At 37.4% G+C, this 18,622-nt stretch overlaps 1 protein-coding gene across 3 annotated transcripts in view; it reads right to left on the reverse strand.

Moving 5' to 3' along the window:
• The window catches only part of OGDHL (oxoglutarate dehydrogenase L), a 55,013-nt gene that overhangs the window by 34,216 nt on the left and 2,175 nt on the right, over window positions 1-18,622 (reverse strand). For all 3 annotated transcript variants that reach the window (XM_054163377.1, XM_054163376.1, XM_009901715.2), the window contains exons 2-6: window positions 16,753-16,987; window positions 10,278-10,457; window positions 6,308-6,410; window positions 2,959-3,074; window positions 1,305-1,459 (exon numbers count right to left, since the gene is read on the reverse strand). In XM_054163377.1, the coding sequence (XP_054019352.1) occupies window positions 1,305-1,459; window positions 2,959-3,074; window positions 6,308-6,410; window positions 10,278-10,457; window positions 16,753-16,959 (761 nt within the window). In that variant the 5' untranslated portion in view covers window positions 16,960-16,987. The remainder of the gene's footprint in view (window positions 1-1,304; window positions 1,460-2,958; window positions 3,075-6,307; window positions 6,411-10,277; window positions 10,458-16,752; window positions 16,988-18,622) is intronic.

Raw genomic sequence — 18,622 nt, forward strand, 5'->3', positions numbered from 1 at the left:
CAAGAGCACAACCAGTTTTCAACAAAATCAGTTTTTCTTTCTTGATCCTTTTCAGAACAAAAAGAAGACATGCTAGAGGTACTTGGATAGAAATTTATGTAAATCTTTTTTATTCCACTTCAGCAGATGATGAACATTCAGTTCATTATGCTACTGGTAATCCCCGACCTTTCCACATCTTAGGAAGGAATAAAAGCAGATTCTTGCCTGAAGATAAATGGAGATGGTTTGTACCAAGTGCCTGTGAAACAAACTTAATCAAGTGCAATAGTCACTCAACCATTAAATGACTTCTTTATTTCTGTTTAAATAAACTTTGACCCAGACAAACAATCTTGGTATAATATTACCACACAAAACATTTGGCAAAAAAGCATCTTCCAACACCTCCAATGAGCACTTCATTTTTAAGTCTTTGAACACAGAAGGCTACTAAAAAACCTGGGGTTTTTATAAATCTCTAGCTCTTGTGTTTTTCAAAGGATAAGCAAACTGTTTCAGATTATACGAACTGGAATAAATCTTGTGCCTGAGAAGAAAGTCTTGTTCTATAGGTGGGAGGGTAATTTACTCTCTGGTATTGCAGTATTTCTCCACAGAGAGCAAAATCAACAAGCTGTTTCCAAATATGCTTTCACATACTTCAGAGACCAAAATTCCTGCTGCAAACTCATGCAACAGTACAGCACATCTTGATATACCTTAAAAGGAAAAGTACAAAACTAGGACCTGAAATCACATTATGCCTCTCAAATCCAGACCTATCTTAGCATAGCTTTCCCAAAAAGATTGTTAGCATCCCAGCAAGTCAAACAATGCTCATGTCAACATTTCACCCAACTAAAAATTCTCCCTGAAGTGCTAGCATGTCTTCCTTTGATCATATGTTACTAGAAAGATGCACAGTAGACAGAATATAACAATAGATCAGTATCCAATGTTGTCTGAGACCTATTTACTGAAACAGGTTATGAATCTTTAACAGAAATGCATACTACCAGTCTGTTAAAATAATTTTTCTAAGTTTATCTTTACTAGCCAATGAAAACATTGCCAGATAGGCCAGTAAAGGCTGCAGAAGTTACAGAACACAACCTGCCTTAAGAAAATACAATGCTAAAAGTCACTACACAGACCCTGCCATACCTGACAGCACACACTGTCCTCTGACATTGCAGCCAGGTTTAGTTACACTCACCTGCGCTCCAGATTTCACTAAGAATCTTCCCCTCCATCTCAGCAGTTTACAGACTGCACCTGCTTCCAACTCAACAGTCACAGAGCGCCTTCCCAACACCACATACCTCATTGAGCGCACCAGCCTTGCCAGCAAAGTCCTTTTTTCCTCATTAGTAAATTTCATAACTCCCGGTGTCTCAAACTTCTGACGGATCCACTGGCACTGCTCCACGTCATTGATGAACATAAACTCCAAGCCAATGTGTTGGCAGTAAGTATTCTACAATGCAAAAACACCAAAATGGAAGCTTTAGGAGTTAATGGGGACATGAAGAAACTATTTTTTAAATTGTATTTTCTGTGAGATTTACTCTTTTGAAAGAGCTAATTGCAGTCTTCTTCCTCTTCCACTATATCTTCCTTAGAGTAATCCTACAAGCAAATACATTGGTTTACTAAATCTAAATTTTGTGTCAGGAAGCTTTCTCTAGAAAGTAACATTTCAAAACCTTGAAGTTGGAAGATTCTCATTTGGTAATACATTCCAAGTAGGTCAAACCTGTCTTAAACTGACTGGCATATTTCACCTAACTTGCTACTGTTTGTACAGGTGTAAGTCTTTTCTTCAGATGCACTAGGAAATATTTCAAGTCCTTTATCAAAATTTATCCTGACTTTTTAAAATGTCCCCTGAAATCCACCAATAAAGACAATGAGAAAACTGCTATGAAGCCTCATGCTAATTATCTGATAACTGTCATGTCTCAGAAGGCTAGAAATCTGAAAAAGAATCCAAGCAGTTGAGAGTAGAGAAAGGACAAGGAGAAATGCAAAGACACTTCAGAAATTTAATCTCCTTGTGCCTTTTTCTTTTTTTTTTCTTACCATAAAGAGTATTTCACAGAAAAAAAACATTCAAAATACAAGTCAACAGAAGTAAGAGTTTAAGAAGAAACTACTCTGAACACATACCACTTGCTCTCTACTGCCTCTAACAATGAATTTAATGTTAACCTCAATTTAAAAAATCCAAGACTCTGGAGAGATGAAGGAAACCAGAGGGTTATTTCTCCTCAGCACAAATCAGTTCCTGGAGGCCTTTGTATTTTGCTACTGATTTTGTCCATTTATTTGCACATTACAATTTAAGGATTATCTCTTGAAAAATCACTGCACAGACATCCTAGAAGTGCAAAAACCAGAAAGCAAACACAGAGCTCAAATGGACAACAGAGATGCGTCTTAAAAACCTGCCAAGCTCCACCTAAGCTGATGTAATAGGCGAACAGGAGTCAACATGCTCTCTCACACTTGCAACACGTCAAAGCCATAAACTTTTATATGCTCAGTAATTGTTTTACTTTTATTAATTTTTTACCAATAGTCTTCTGAATTAGTTTCACATTTCATCCTTTAAAATACTTCTTCACTCTTACTCCTTTTTAATCCAACAGATTTCACTATCATGCAACAGAAATCTCTTCAATTTCAGTACTCCAAAACCCTGGATGCAATCACAAATATCCAATACTTACTAACTCATTAGTTTACAAATTCTCTACTACTCCTGCTTGTTGTTTGATATTTGTGGTCCACTCTAATCATATTTATTAATTTAAGTTATGTTTGCTTTAAATTATTTTAGCTTTGATGACTTCATACGGCATAACCATACCACCTCTGTCAGAGGTGAAATTATAATTTTTTTGTGACTGACAGCTGTAAAAAGCTGTTCTGTTAGAATGGAAGCAATCACACATTAAAAACAATTCCACTGACCTCCAGCCGTTTGATGATCTCTCGTAAAGAAAGACTGTTCTCATTTCCTCCTATGAAGGTGGTTGTAGGCAGCTGAAAGACTTTGTCCAGATCTGATTCATGCAAACCATAAAACCCTACAACATATGCATTATCAATTTGTGATGCAAGGCAGTAATCAAAAGGGAAACCAGTACTGATTTTCAAACCACTGCAAATTAAGTTTAATAAAGCAATATTAAGAAAGAAAGTACCAGATTAAAAATTGAAAGTGTGAACATTTTGGAGACATTCACTAACACAATACACCTTAGTCTGTATTTTTAAAAGAAATATTTTAATTCAATAGTTCTTGTTTGATTAGAAGTACCAAAGCATTCTTTCTTTTTAATGTTCAGACAGAACAACCACGCAAATGTTTTTGTATTTAATACCAATTTGACATCAGTTCTCTACCACATTTCGCACTTTATTTAGTAAAATAACCAACTAATAAGTGAGATTTCTTCCTTGCTGTATCATGAGCAACAAGCACAAAAGGAACCACTTTTTGCAAACACAACCAGTTGGTTGGAAGCATACTAAGTTAATTTATATAACATTAATAGACAGACAAAGACAAAATAATGAAAATGTTCAGTGTAATGTAGGACAAACATCCTGGCAGAACTTTCAAGGTATTTCTAGTCACTGTTTAAAATAGGTATGTAAGGACCCGGACAACTCTATTTCCCAGTTGGCAACCCCTCATTAAACAGATTTCCAACAAGAGCTTGTTTATGCATATTGTCCCATCTTGATTTAGGCATATCTAAACTTGTTCTGTCTGACAAAATGGTTTAAGAAAATATTTGACTTAACCATTATGCAGTTTCAAAAGCCAAAGCACCTAAGAGATGACTGCAAGACTGGTATTTAGGCTTTACATGAAAGGTTTTGCATGATAATTTAACTGGTCTGAATTAAAATTTAAGAGAAGAAAAATAGCTTCTTATAATTGTGCAAAGTAAAGATATAAAACCTATAACATGGATTACACACAGCTGTAGAAACTTACATATGCATAAAAATTAGATATGTGCATGCACATGCAAAAATATTTTTACAACTAAAAGTAGCTTCTCTGCTTTTATTTTTCAACTTGGTTCCAGACAAGCTGCAGGCATCCACTGTAACATTGAGATGACAGCCTGCACGTAACTCTGAAGTCAATACAGAATAGTGCTTCTTGCTCCCTATTAAATGAATTTTCTTTAGATGAAAACAAAGAAGCAATTTTATGATGAAATAATAGTGGAAGTTGGCATTTAAAGTCAGGCCATAGAACTGTATTGCCATCTCTTTTACTATACAACACTTAGTAAAAAGTATATTTTGTGGGTTAAAAATAATATTTTAGAAAATTAATGTTAAAAAATAATAATTAAAGGCTACAATGTCAAATTTTGAGTGACCAAGAAAAGTGTTTGTGTAGCACTGTTTCTCCTGCTTGGTACCATAATAGGTGTTTCCAACACTAAATTGATTCTGGCTTTCTGTAATGCTAAGCAAAAAAACTTTTTAAAGAGGAGGAAAAAGATCACAAGGCAGGAGGGCCACAGAGAATGACAGGGGCTGTAGTGTCATTTAAAGCAGAGCTTTGGTTTTGTGTGTTTTGGGGTTTTCTGCATTTGATTGCTTGGGGGTTTTCTGTGGAATTTTTTTGTTTGTTTTTTGGTGTTATTGGTTGTTTGGTTTGCCTTCTATTGGTGACTGAAAGGCTCTTTGTATGACATGCAAAAACCAGAACACATACAGGGGAGATTAAGCACACACAGAACATCTGTGCTTCATACAGCAGCACTGCATATTTACTGAAGCATCCCCTCCTGAGATACTACCTTATTCAAATCCAAGAGTTCCTGAAAGAAATTCTGGAATTTGAATCATGCAGTAGGTACACCTGTCACTAGCTGAATTTTTAGAAGTAACTCCCAGAAGAAACTTCTTAACCAAAGGTCTCTCTCAAAAAAAAAAATAAAAATCAGAAGACAGGACAAGGAAAATGCACAAGAAAAATCAGACACTAAAATACTTTCCATACTACCAGAGATCTTTTGTTAGTTTCCTGCTAGACAACATCTGAAATTCTTATCTTTTTTGCTGTGCCAGCACTAGCCTGGAATTTCTGCTTCTCCACACAAACATACATGACACCTCAGTTACACACTCAGATACATCCCCACATGTCACTCAGAGGTCTACAATATTTTTCCTGTGCTAATGAAGCCTTCTAACCAAACACACTTTGTACTAGTAAAAACTATCTGCAGAGGTCAAAGAAATTTGACCTGACTCGAGAGCAATCACCCATGCTCCAAACAATTTATACATACTCAGTAAATGTCAACTGTATCTTCCAGTAGGTATTTTCCTTTAATTAAAGCTGACAGGCTTCAAAGCAAATCCCTGATTTGCATAAGCACCTCCATGTAGAGTCTTAAGCACTCCACTGCCTTTATGTGAGCACGGATCAGAACTGATTCTTTCCCTACTACCAGGAATGGAAAACAGCAGCATAGAGGCAGTAGATGCACTTACACTAAAATTAAGCAGAATGTGTTTTAACTATTACTTGCACTATGTTTTATGTCTGGTCCAAAAAAATTCCCTATATAGCAAAGAAAAATTGATTCAGTGTCTTTATTAAGTGGAAAAGTCAATCAGATGTTTTTTTTACTCAAGCAGAAGTGCAAAAAAACTGATCAGTGCAATTTCTCAGAGACATGCCCTCCTAGCAACCAGAACTTCCTTTGCAAAAGCAGACCATAGTGTATTACACTCTTCCAGCAGTAAACTAAAATTATCACCATTGGATTACATACACAAGTCAAGAATTCGACACTTCCTGTGTCATCTTCTGGTAACTTCAAACAAAGTTCCTTAAGTTATACAGAAAGAATACATATCAGAGGCTAAAATTCAAATTTGACATGAAATTTACTCTAAGGGTCCGCTACCCAACATTATGCTTATTGCTTGTTATTTTCCTATTGACCAGCCTTCAATCAAAATGGCATAATTCAGATCACCAGAATCAATTAGTATCAGTTTCTGGTGTGGTTCAAAACCATAAGACTTGGGGGTTTTATAAAGTGCTTATAATCATCACTCATGAGAAGGTGAATTCACAGGATCCTTATCTGTTCTCTCAGAGTATAAATTCCATCATCCTGAAATTTGAGCCTCCTTCTAGATGCTCAAAGAAACTATGTCATGATGCCAGCAAGCAAGAGAGGCAGGTGCTTCCCTGAAATGTCTTATTAAATCTCATCAGCCCAGTAAGACAGGAGACAACCATTGCAAATAACAAAACATAGAGTGTACGCACCAAGTTTATCGATTGTAGTGATTAAGTCAGATGGAACAAATGAATCTAAGTCTGCATCCAGAATTCCAAGGGGATCCAGCTGAGCCACATGATGGCCACGGATCTAAAAGAGAAGCAAAGTGAGAGAAAAATGAAATCACACTAACAGAAGTCAGACAGTGGGAGAAAGTCACTGATACCTCTCCAATGCACATGTATCAGCACAAAGTTAAATAAGCCCGCACCACTAATGTCACAAGAGGGTCGTATCTCCCAAGTTATCTGTAAGAACAGGTAATAAGCATTATATCACTGGATGTGTATACCACCTGTATTAAAAACTGCTGAACATAGATTAGAACATAACCTTTATTTTGCCTGATATACAATTTGAACTGGAATTACACTGAAGTTTAAGTAAACTACTAAAGATTGCACTAAATCTAAAACTAAGAAACTATGACTAGTCTATAGGTAATATCCTTTGCTAACTCAATTTGTATTCTTGCCTGAATCCTCCTTTCAGTACCTTCAGAATACTGAAACACTTGAGCCTGATGTTCATACACCGAATTATCTCATAAATAGCTTTTTATGGATAAATACAGGAATATTTTCTCCATAATACTTTTTTTTTTTCTCTTAAAATACATATTCAGATCACCTAGATAGAGTTTCATTCACTCTACTCGTATCTTAATTGTATCTGAAAAAAAAAACCAAACTTAAAATGCAGTATTAACAATTAATTGGATCATGCTGTAATAAAGTGTGATTAAATTTTGGTTCATCAAGAAATTACTTGTAAAGACACTATTTAAATGCTCTATTTGCAGGGGAGTTCATAACACACTGCTTTCCACTTATAAGCAAACGAATACACCATCTTCTTTAGAAGCACCAGCCCTTTAAATTCAGCCTGGTCCCTGAGATTCTTTGCATTTCAGTAATAAAACTCTGACAGGCCAAATGAAGCTCAGGACAACGTATGTGCCACTTCATTGTTTACAGCACCACAAATTCTACTTAACTGTGACTGAACAAACAGTTGTGTCTCAAGTGTCATAAACAGGAAAGAATTCACCTCCCTAAGCTATATCTGCTCGGCAGTATTAGTAGGGAGACAATTACCAAGAACACCAAAACCCAGAAAAGCAAGTCAATAAAGTACTGAGCCATATTATACTCCAGAAACAGCTTAGTCTTTAACTAAAAGACAGTATTTTCCTCAATATCACATTACTTTTTCAGTAACTTCATCTTCTTTCACTGGATACTGAAAATAGTAACAACTGCAAAAATCAGAGATCAACTGTGAAAACAGGTGCATAGCTTATTTTCAAAAATTGCCATAAAATTGACTGAATGCAAGTAGAGACTACCTGAATCCAGACACAGATGCAAAAAAACCCCAAACCAACAATATTAGAATAGAATATAATAGAACAAACCAGGTTGGAAGAGGCCTTCAAGATCATCACGTCCAACCCATCATCCAACACCATCTAATCAACTAAACCATGCCACTAAACCCCGCATCAAGTCTCCTCCTAAACACGCTCAATGATGGCGACTCCACCACCTCCCCAGGCAGCCCATTCCAATGGGCAGTAACTCTGAAACCAATTTATCTGGACTCATTTATATTAAGCACACACATTTAGCTGGAAAGCCTTTTTTCAGTGTGTCCAGTGCTCTACATTAGAAAAAGCAATAGATTAACTGCCTTTTCAGATGACCATCTCAATAGACCACAAACCAGTGTACCACAAAAACCATAAAATACTGACAGGTTTGAGAAATGAAAATTCTGTATCCTTCTCCATTTCATTGTCAGGCAAAAGAAGGTCACAAATTGATTGTATCCCTTCAACACCTAATTCAGAGGGTATTAAATACCTTTTTAAAAACAGACAGTAGCCTTAGGTAATCCTGTTTGTCACAGACACATGGGTGCCTGCCATGTACACAGACATTTCTGTTTTATCACCTGAGCTGGATGGCATACTCTTTCAAAAACAGAAAACACAATGGCAAGCCTCAAACTATTTTCAAGTAAAAAGTGTCAAAGCAGCCTAACATTCTCCTTCTGCCCCCCCCCCCCCCCCCCCAATTCTTCAACAATTTTTTTCTGTAACCAAGAGGGAATGGACTGAAATGGTTGTTTGCTACAGATATTTCTAAGCAAATTTTGTATATTCCTTATATTCATAACCTTTGTACTCTTTTACAACACCTCTCCAGCAGCTGGATTAGCATGGGTTTTATCTGAATCAATAGTGACAGTGCGGTATGTACAGCAAAAAGAAAAGGTCTGAAGAAAAATGTCTCTTATTCCTCTCATAATAGCAAAAATGAGTTAGAATTCATAGTACAGGGCAGGACAGATGTGTTCAAGTCAAACTGTAGCAAACTTCTTGAGAAGTTACACACTTATTTCCAGAAAAGGCATAGAAAGACCAATTTAAAAATCAAACTGGAATATTCTGCTTAATACGGATCTACATGTTTAGGGGGTTTATTTTTGTTTCACACTGGTTTTGTCTCTTAGTAAACTCAAGATACTAAATATGAGTCCAAGCAAAAATGTTTAAACTTGTTTTAAATTTAGAAAGCATCTAACTAAAATCACTGTTCTATTTCCAAAATCCAAAAAGGAAATTAGATATAATTTGGTCAGCCTCCCAAAACTCAAATTCTGGTTAATTCATTATTTCTCTTCTCTCTTTTTACCTATAATCCTGCTCAAATCAGGAATCTCACAATTCACACTAGATGTATGAGAAGGCAGGTATCTTAAAGCAACCTTTAGAACTATAATGCAAACTTTACCAGAGATGAAGACAGACTTGAATCATGGAAAAGTTTACTGTTGAAGAGTGGGAAAAGTTTTTATTTCACTGACAGTATAGCCAGAAGAACTCCCTTCATGTAAAGCAAAACTATTTCAGAAATCTTAGTTTTCTAATTTGGTCAAGTAACTGACTGAATCAGATACACATACATTGTGGTAGGTTGAGAGAGGGCTTAGCTCTCCCTCCTCCACAGAGTAAGAAACCACAGCTAACCCAGTCGAAGAGCAAAGCTATATATTTACAAGCATATATGGAAAGCAGGTTATATATAACACAATATATACAGGTATTTACAATATATACACAGAAATATACAGCAAAGAGAAATAACACAACAAAAATCCCTCCCCCAGCAGGGATCCCCTCCCTGTTAACCCTCTCTCTCCCCCCCTACCTCCCTTTTTTTCCCAAAAAGGGGTTAGAGAGAAAGAAAGGCAAGTTATTAAGGGAAAGAGTTGTTAGTAAGCTTCAAAAGCCCATGCAAGATTAGTTTTTGCTTATCTGAAGGCCAACTCCAGCAGTTCACGAAGAAGCAGGCAGGGAGAACAGGCTGAAATCCACACTCCCCAAACTCCCAAACCAAACTGAAACTGAGAGAAAAAAATTCCAACTGCTCCACAATCTAAAGTTGCATTTTATCCATCCACCAATGAAATTCGTTTAGAATATCAGAATGTTTTTGTTCTAGTACCGAAAACATTTAGCCAGAGTGTCCCAGCACTGTTTGTTCTTAAAAGGCACAGCCTCAAACAGTCACATACATGCAGAAAAATCTTAATACAGTCAAGTGAGCAAAAAGAATAGTAAAAGGCTAAGCTTTGGCACATTTGGCTTCTGCTCATGATAAACAGGCAAACCCCAACAGATGCATGCTCCCTTTCACAAATGACTATCTTCATAAAGAGCTTCTAGTTTATATCAGATGACCAGCATCAGGGCTGTGGGTAATCTGAATCCTAAATTTGCTAAGCCAGAGGAACATCCCAGTCTGAACTCAGGACCTCAGTGCTCAGACACTGAGACAGAGAAGACACACAACAGGCAAGTGTTACGACCAGAGACAAGAACACAAAAAGGAAGTAAAAGGTTGTTTGCAAAGGAGAGACCCTCCCACACCTACCCCAAAGTACACTTACTTGGTATGCTCGTATCAAAGACTGTACAGCAAGATGATCTTCAACAAGCTTTTCGGCTTTACCCGGTGTTTGGGCCAGGCCATGGCTCTGAAGAAATGATGCCTTCCTTTCCAACTGGTCTGGCAGATTGGTATCATGTGCTTGGCCAGCATTAGCATTTCGGAAAAACAAATCCCAGGACTGGACATGTGTACAGAGAAGGAAAGAAGGAGGAATGTTTGTTACCTCAAACCAAAGTCTCAACCAAAAGCAGCTCCTTAAATCTGCAAATAGTACCTTATTACATTATAGTACTTGGCACCAGCAAGAGCCAGCAAAGAGAGAAGACTGATACGTCCCCATCTTGCTAGCAAATGTGGGTTTCACTTACACTGAAACCTTTTAATTTCATTTCTTACACTGAGATTGCTCAGTGGAAATCTCTCCAGCACATAGGAATGCAAAGCATCTTCGTACATTATTCATTCACACAGCCCTTTTTAACTGTGATGTTTATTCAGGCAACCTAATGGGTCTGGTATTATGCTGCTGGTAGAGTTATGAAGCCTATAAAACTGAAAATCTGGAAAATTAAATTAATCCATTCCTTTAATGATACTTAAAAGAATTTATGATACTTCAAGACACTGAAGGTCCTTAAAGGCCTTTGTTGAAGAAACTGTTTAAAAGCAATTACAGCTTTTCTGAGTGGGACATTTGGTCTAAGATTCTTTCTTCACTAGCATAGGTTACCTTACTAGGGAAAAAACAATGGACCTGGCTTCAGGTGCAAGTCATAAGGGTAAAGAATATGTATTTCAGAAACTGAATCAAAACAAACAAAAGGTCCCTTTTATTTCTACCTTCACTTTTACTCAAGACACTTCCTCTGCATATGTCCATGTCTGCTTTTCCTGCAGGGCTTCCATTCCCACAAAATGATCACTGTCCCAGCTTAGACAGCAGCAGAATGGGATAAGCCACATGAGATGCTTATATCCAACAAAGAAGAAAGCCTGCACTAGCAGGGACTAATCAATACTTGTGCTTAGCTTGCAGTTTCCATAAAAGGTAATAAAAGGTCAAGACTCCCACTATTCTCAGTTTGGCTAACTTAGGAAAAAAAGGAAGCTATCTCAAAACTTTAAAATCTTTGTGACTGGAATACAAGAAGTGTAAAGGATAAATTTCCTTTTGTATGATGCCTTATAATCATCCTGGCTGTGAGCTTGGAATTAACACATTTCAAGGAATCAGTGTCAGACAGAAATAGCCCAAAGATCCGATATTAAAAAGTACATAACTGAAAATATTAATTACAGAATACACAAAAGAATCAAAATAATGGAATACCAATACTGCATGACAGAAACTATTTTTAAAGTTCTGTTTCCATTAACAAAAAGTCTTCATGCTGAGATTTCTACAAGCCACAATGTGTTCAGAAACACTACAGCAGGGGCAGAACACAAGAGCTAAATATCACCCAACCTTTACGTTACATAGGTAGGGGGACTCAATGAAGCTGTGGGCAGGAATCTCATAATCAGTATGAAGTCACTACCTGAGAAACAGAGTCTCCTACTTCTTTATTAATACAAAGTTCCACTGATACAAATTCAGTAAGTTTATCACCCTGCTTTTAGACAGACTGATCTAAACATAACCTAACTTTTGCATACCATGACAAATTAAAGCAGACAGATCATGTTTGGTGGTCAGTTCCAGACACAGCGATGAAGAATTCATTCCTCCTCCTTCCTCTCATTTATGCTCATTTCCTATACTCTTCTTACCTTAACACCTTGCTAGCTGTGCAGAGATTAGAAGTCTGAATATACACAACACACTGTAAATGGTCTATGAGAGTCTATTAAGTGTATTTCCTCTGGTATTCTCTCTATACGCCTCCTTACTCTGTATTAAGAATAATATTACAATTTCATGCCCATACAGAATTTGCAGATCTCAGACCACGAAAAACAGATACAATCCCTTCACGTTATAAGGCTACTTAAAACTGGAGGAATTATTTTTGTGATACATAGTGATTAACTTTCATTAAATAAGGAAATTCTAAACATGCTTTTGGATCCAAAACAGATCTGACATTTGGTATTCATTTGAAGTTTTACTGAAGAATATTCTGTGCTTATGTTCAGGTTCGTTCCTCACTTTTTCTAACACCATGTTAATCATTGAATGATGATAATAATATAACTATTCTTTTGTTGGATCCAAAGCTTTTCATTTAGGTGTAAAAGTTATCACAGCACAGACCCATAAACAAGTGAATGTATTGTTAGACAAGTGCTCTGCTGAGACAGCTGCTAACAGAATCTAAATCAACTTGCCCAATGAGCTTTCTGTTGAAGGAGAATAAGCACAAGACTCTGTCAAATTCATGCAAACTCACAAATACAAAGAAATACCTTCAAAATGCATCTGAAGATGCAGCCAACTGGCACAGAAGGAACCCACACTATTCTTTTCTATTGCATTTTTGAACTTATTGATTTGTTGGGCAGGCTTGACATTTAATCAGAGGGGAGGGAAAATACATCATTTGGCTACTGAAAATTACTTTTTTCTAGATACACATCCATCAAAGCCTTTACAAATTTCTATAGTGTCTTTCAAGATTGATACCAGATTATAGTCTTCAAATCCTGTGTATCAATGTCAGTCTTTGGCAACAGCGTTAGCCATGTGACTGAACAGACAGAAGACCAGCCTGTCTAACACCAAACCTGCAGATTCTCAAATAAATTAGTTCTTTAAAAAAAAGGTAGAGGGAACTTATAACAGAAAAATATATCTGTAGAAAATAAATAAGCACAGCTATATTAGTGATACATGATATGTTCTTTTTTTTTTCCTGTCAGCAAATCTATACTATAGTTAACCATTATTTTCTCCTGTAATATAATAAAATATAATCCAAGTGATGCAGTGGCAATATTTTACTCTCATATAATAAACAGTGTTGCACTTAGAACAAGTAACATATTAGTTATCTTGATGGTTTCTTTCTCTTCTGATGACATCACAATATTTATCAATTGCAGTGAGGACAGTAAAGCCCTTAGAAGACACACACTGAGCATCGCTGCATCATGAAAAATAAAATAAGATACAATAAACCCAAATAAAATAAGTTGTAAAATATTAAATCAAACCAAAACAAACCCCCCCACTTTTTGCAAGTACATAAACCAAGAAAGTGATTACACACTCACAGCAGAGCAGCTGCATACAGGATAACATGGCAGGCATTATGTACTCAATATCCAACCATGCAGTTTTGTAATTAATCTTGTGATAGTAATAACTGAGCCTTGTCAAGCTTCTCCCTTATGATCTATGGCCCTGACACTATGCTTCAAGGAGAAATAATGATGCCTTTTTCAGAGTCCACATCATTTTATTCTGATTGTTGTTTGGCTGCTCTAAGGATAGGAAATACAAACAGCATGGAAAAGCAAAAAATCATCAGGAATGGATTTGCACAAAGAATAAAGGCTCATATGTATGTAAACACACATACAGATGCATACATACATACACACACATATAAATGCACATTCCTTGATATATAAGTATGGTATATATGGAAAAGAGATTCTTAAAAAACCCCAAAACTATTAATACTGAATACACTTATTGGAACACAACAGCCATAATTCAGACAGCTTTAAATACACAGACATGGGAAGGCATCCAATCTAATCTTCTGAGAGGCACATAATTTGAGGAGTCTTGGGTTCGATGGAGTTTCTAAGCAAAAGTGAACAGAGTAAGATTTTTAAAGCACAGGAGAAATAAACCTTCTCCATCTTGTCAACTAGAAGGAGGCACATCCCTTCTGATAAGGAGGTATCCAAGAAGAAACATGAGGAAAAATAAGAACAGAAAAAAAAAGAGGAAACAGAATATAATGACTAAACACCTAGCACAAATTGGCACAAGTGTCCTGCAAAACCAGGCAGCACACGCTGGCTAAAGCAATGAAATATGTGCAGCCTGTAGAGAGAGTCCAATTATTTAAAATGCCATAACCAACACTACATAATCTGTTGGTGCCTCTTGATGTTGTTTTCCAATAATTCTATCACTTTCTGTAGCAGAAAGCCAAATTTACAACTTGCCTACCATCATAAAATTACATCATGAATTTTTCTGTATTTTTAAGGGAAGAGGCTGAGTTCAACTCTTAACATTTTTAACCTGTTAAAAAAAAAGAGAATAATTTCTGTCAAGAAAAACCATGGTTATTTACAGATGGTGAAATGAGATGGTTTTTCAAGGAAGCAAAAATTAAACTCTAGATGAAACCAAAGTAAAATTAGTTTGGATTGTTGTCCTCCCCTTAGTTTTTTTTTCCTAGACTGTGAAAAGTCTTACTATTCAGTCAAAAATCGCTGTAAAGTAACCCATGATGTTCATCAATAATCTTATTTTAAGCCTCATAAACCAGGCACACAGTGAATTTACTTCAGTTCATTACTGTTCTAAGTATATTATATATAGATAACATGGAAAAGAACTCACACATTTTTAAATGCATTTCAAATTACCAGGATGCACATCCTAGGCCACACCCTACTACATGAGCACATTTACATTCCTCTGTCAGCACAATTCTGCTCATTGATCAGTTGTTGTTCAACCTACAATCTGCATCACCTCACCATGATGCATTTCTCAGCTGTGCCTGAACTGCAAGACAAGTTGGACAGTCTTTTGGCATGATTTTCTGCCTACCCTCAAGCACCAGCAAAACAGCAACTGTGTCTATGCTGAACAGAAGCCTATGTTCTTCACTCAAGCACTGCAAGGGCACCATTAGCCTGGAGGGCTGAGGTCGGTCAGGGCCAGTCAGCACCATGGCCAGGGCCAGTCAGCACCATGGCCAGGGCCGGGCCGCTCTCTGCATCGTTTGTGTAAGGCTTGCTTCAAGTGGCAGATGTTTATTCACCCTTAGAAGTTTGCAGGATTCCACAACAGCAACATTAGCTCCACTGAAAAGGGTCTGAACAATACATTTCTCTCTTCTTAAAGGAAAGAAGTTTGTCATGAGTCAATGTAACTTATATAAAAAGAATGAAAACAAGATGTCACCACAATGTTACCACACACACTCCTTATGTATGACTTCCTCCCTCCAATGTTGTTAAAATAAAGGATTAACAACATCATGAGGGCTTCTCAGAAGTTAATGCACCCACACAACCTGCTACCCTGCTTTATGTTGCGTGGAACTCCAGCCAGCAGTTACATAACAAGGAATCAAAGACAGATAGCATGAGAGAAGGAACCATCCATGGAGAAGGTTGCATTGGTTCCAAGTTAAGGCATAATACAAAAGACCTCAGATCTATCTGCTATGAGGATAACATTCAGTCTTCAGAGTTGTAACTGCATACGTCACCTTCCAGCAAGACAAAATTCACACTCAACATCCAAAACCAACCAAACAAATACAACCCAAAAGAAACCATCCATAGAACTGCTTTTACTGGTCTCTTTTTTATCCTCAATGCATGTCACTTCCTTGCGATTTAGATGGATGACTGGACTTACAGCAAAATCTTCTAAGTGACATTTTTATATATGTACCTCAAGAATAAGGGAACACGCAACCAAAATGGTAAATGGTTTGAGCACAATTTACATTACATCTCTAGAAAATAACCTGTCTCAGAATTTATCAGACTTTTCATCAGCTTCTTAAGTTACTCTACATGTATCACCATAAGAGAGCCTTCCTTGTCAGCTAAATGCTTGTTAAAAAATAAGTCTATGTATTTTGCTCACATGAACAGATTTGGGCAATAGATTTAAAGTAAAAATAAGCCAAACAAATGTATGCCACCTGGACACACAGGGAGAGAGACAGAACAAAGTATTTTTCAAGATAAATTTAAGAAGGTTTGTATCTGACAACATGAGATTCAATTTTAAGGCTCCAATTACCACACCTACCTATACGGAACTGAATATTCCGCCATCTTTAGACAGTTCAGAAGTTCCAAAGTCAACACATACTATTGAAATATAACATATCCTCTGATATTAACTTATCACAATAAATTAAAAAATTCTAAGTGTTCTATTTCTTGGGTCTTCTTCAAGATGCAACTAGTAAAAGACTACATGAACAGTGCTTTCATGGAGGACACTGACAGTTTCTGAAAAGCTTCCTATTTCTAATCTGGTCTTCTCATTCTTTCTGCTCACCTCACCATGCCCATGGCTCCTCTGAACTTTTTTAGCTGTAATAGCACTTCTTACAACAATCAATATATGGGAAATGAGTTTCACATATTTCATTTCATTCAAGACTCTCTTCCGGACTTTTTATAAAACAAGTTGGTTTTGGTTTGGGATTTTTTTTGTTGTTGTTGCTGTTATTGTTTTTTAAAGAAAAAAAAAATTGATCCACTCTTAACCTAATATTATTACTTACAGTCAAGTTTTAGATTTTTAGACTTACCTTATGTACACTTTTAGGGTTTTCAAGCCAGGCATAATACATTTCTTCCACATAATTTGAGTTGCTCCCACTCAGGAAAGGTTCTGAGGTTCCTGACGAAACATACCGTTGGCCATGTAAAAAGACTCTTCTGGCTATATCTCGCTTTTCCAGAAGTTTAATGCCATGCCACTTCACTGCAGCCGCAAACAACTTCAGATGACTCATGACTGTTTGTTAGACAGATGATCCAAGTCTATTAATAAGAAAAAACAAACCTTATCAGAAAACAGCCAATAAATTGCAGGTATCATTTCAGCCTCACAGTGAAAACTGAGGTTTATGGCTTGACTGCTCTTCAACAAAGCTCAGGCCTAGGCATGAAGCTCTCAAGAGAGAGGCCACCCCATGACTGATTATAGACCTACACTTTAGCAGTGGAAGTGTTGCTGATGGCCATCTCCAGAATAATCAGCTCACCTCACAGCTTCTTTAACTGGCAACATCATTCTGGTTCCCAAATGATACCATTTCTATTGTATGCTCCCTGAACCTCAGTTCCCTGAGAAAAAAAGGTCCACTAATCATTGACTTCCCTGGAGAGAAGCTCCTAGCAACTGTGTCTCTCAGATGGTAGAAAGCTGCAGCCTTTTACCAAGCCAGGCTAGGACAGGTTCAAGCGAACTGCATCAAACAAATATGAAGCAATTGAAGAAAGGCCTGCTACTTCACATCTATGCCATGAGTAACTGAGCTGACAAAATAATTAAAAGTGTCTTTCCAATGACCTCTTAGGAGGTTTCTTAACAAGGACAAGACCATATGCAAGGTCCTGCATCTGGGTCAGGGCAATCCCAAGCACTGATATAGGCTGGGCAGTGACTGTCTTGAGAGCAGCCCTGAAGAAAAGGACTTGGGAGTGCTGGTGGATGAAAAGCTCAACAGGAGCTACCAATGTGCACTTGCAGTCCAGAAAGCAAATCACATCCTGGGCTGCATCAAGAGAAGCATAGCCAGCAGGTCAAGGAGGTGATTCTCCCATTCTACTCCACTCTGGTAGGACCCCACCCAGAGTACAGTGTTCAGTTCTGGGGCCCCTATTACAGGAAGGATCTGGATGTGCTGGAACATGTCCAGAGAAGGGCCACAAGGATGATCAGAGGGCTGGAGCACCTCTCCTTTGAGGACAGACTGAGGGAGTTGGGGCTATTCAGTCTGGAGAAAAGAAGGCTCTGAGGAGAATTCTTTCAGAATTCTTTCCAGAATTCTGCAGCCTTTTCACTCTCATCCACTAGAAGATCTGATGCTTAGCTCTTAAGAGCAGCTGAATTTTCCAAAGAAGAATTTGTTCACATTCTCCATGATATCGAGATGCATGGAAAGCATTCTCCCAAGCCAGTATGACCCAAGCTAGCATACAATCGTCCTTAAAACCTACCAAAAAACTCCACCAAACCACATTCTACACTCATCACTTGGCATTTTCAGCAAATCAGTAACAGTTAGGATACAAGTATGCTGAATTCCCTATATATTTGCATAATATCTACATATATTCACTTGTCATTTCACAGATTCAAAGCTTACTACAACATGGACATCTTCCTGCATCATCATCCTGACTGATTAGGGCTCCAAGGCAACTGTAGGAGCATAAATACTATCAGCACCATTTTGAAAGCAGATTAAGTCCTGCAAAAGCTCAGAGCAACTGGGACAACACTGACTCAGCTGTTCAAGGTCTCATCCAACCACGCCTTGCACACCCCCAAGGAGGACGCATCTACAACCTCCCTGGGCAGTCTATTCCAGAGTCTCACCACTCTTGTAACTGAAGAGCCTCTTCCTCAGATCCAGTCTAAACATACTCTCCCTCCGCTTCAAACTATTC

The sequence above is a fragment of the Dryobates pubescens genome, chromosome 8, assembly GCF_014839835.1.
Source record: "Dryobates pubescens isolate bDryPub1 chromosome 8, bDryPub1.pri, whole genome shotgun sequence".
Lineage (NCBI taxonomy): Eukaryota > Metazoa > Chordata > Aves > Piciformes > Picidae > Dryobates > Dryobates pubescens.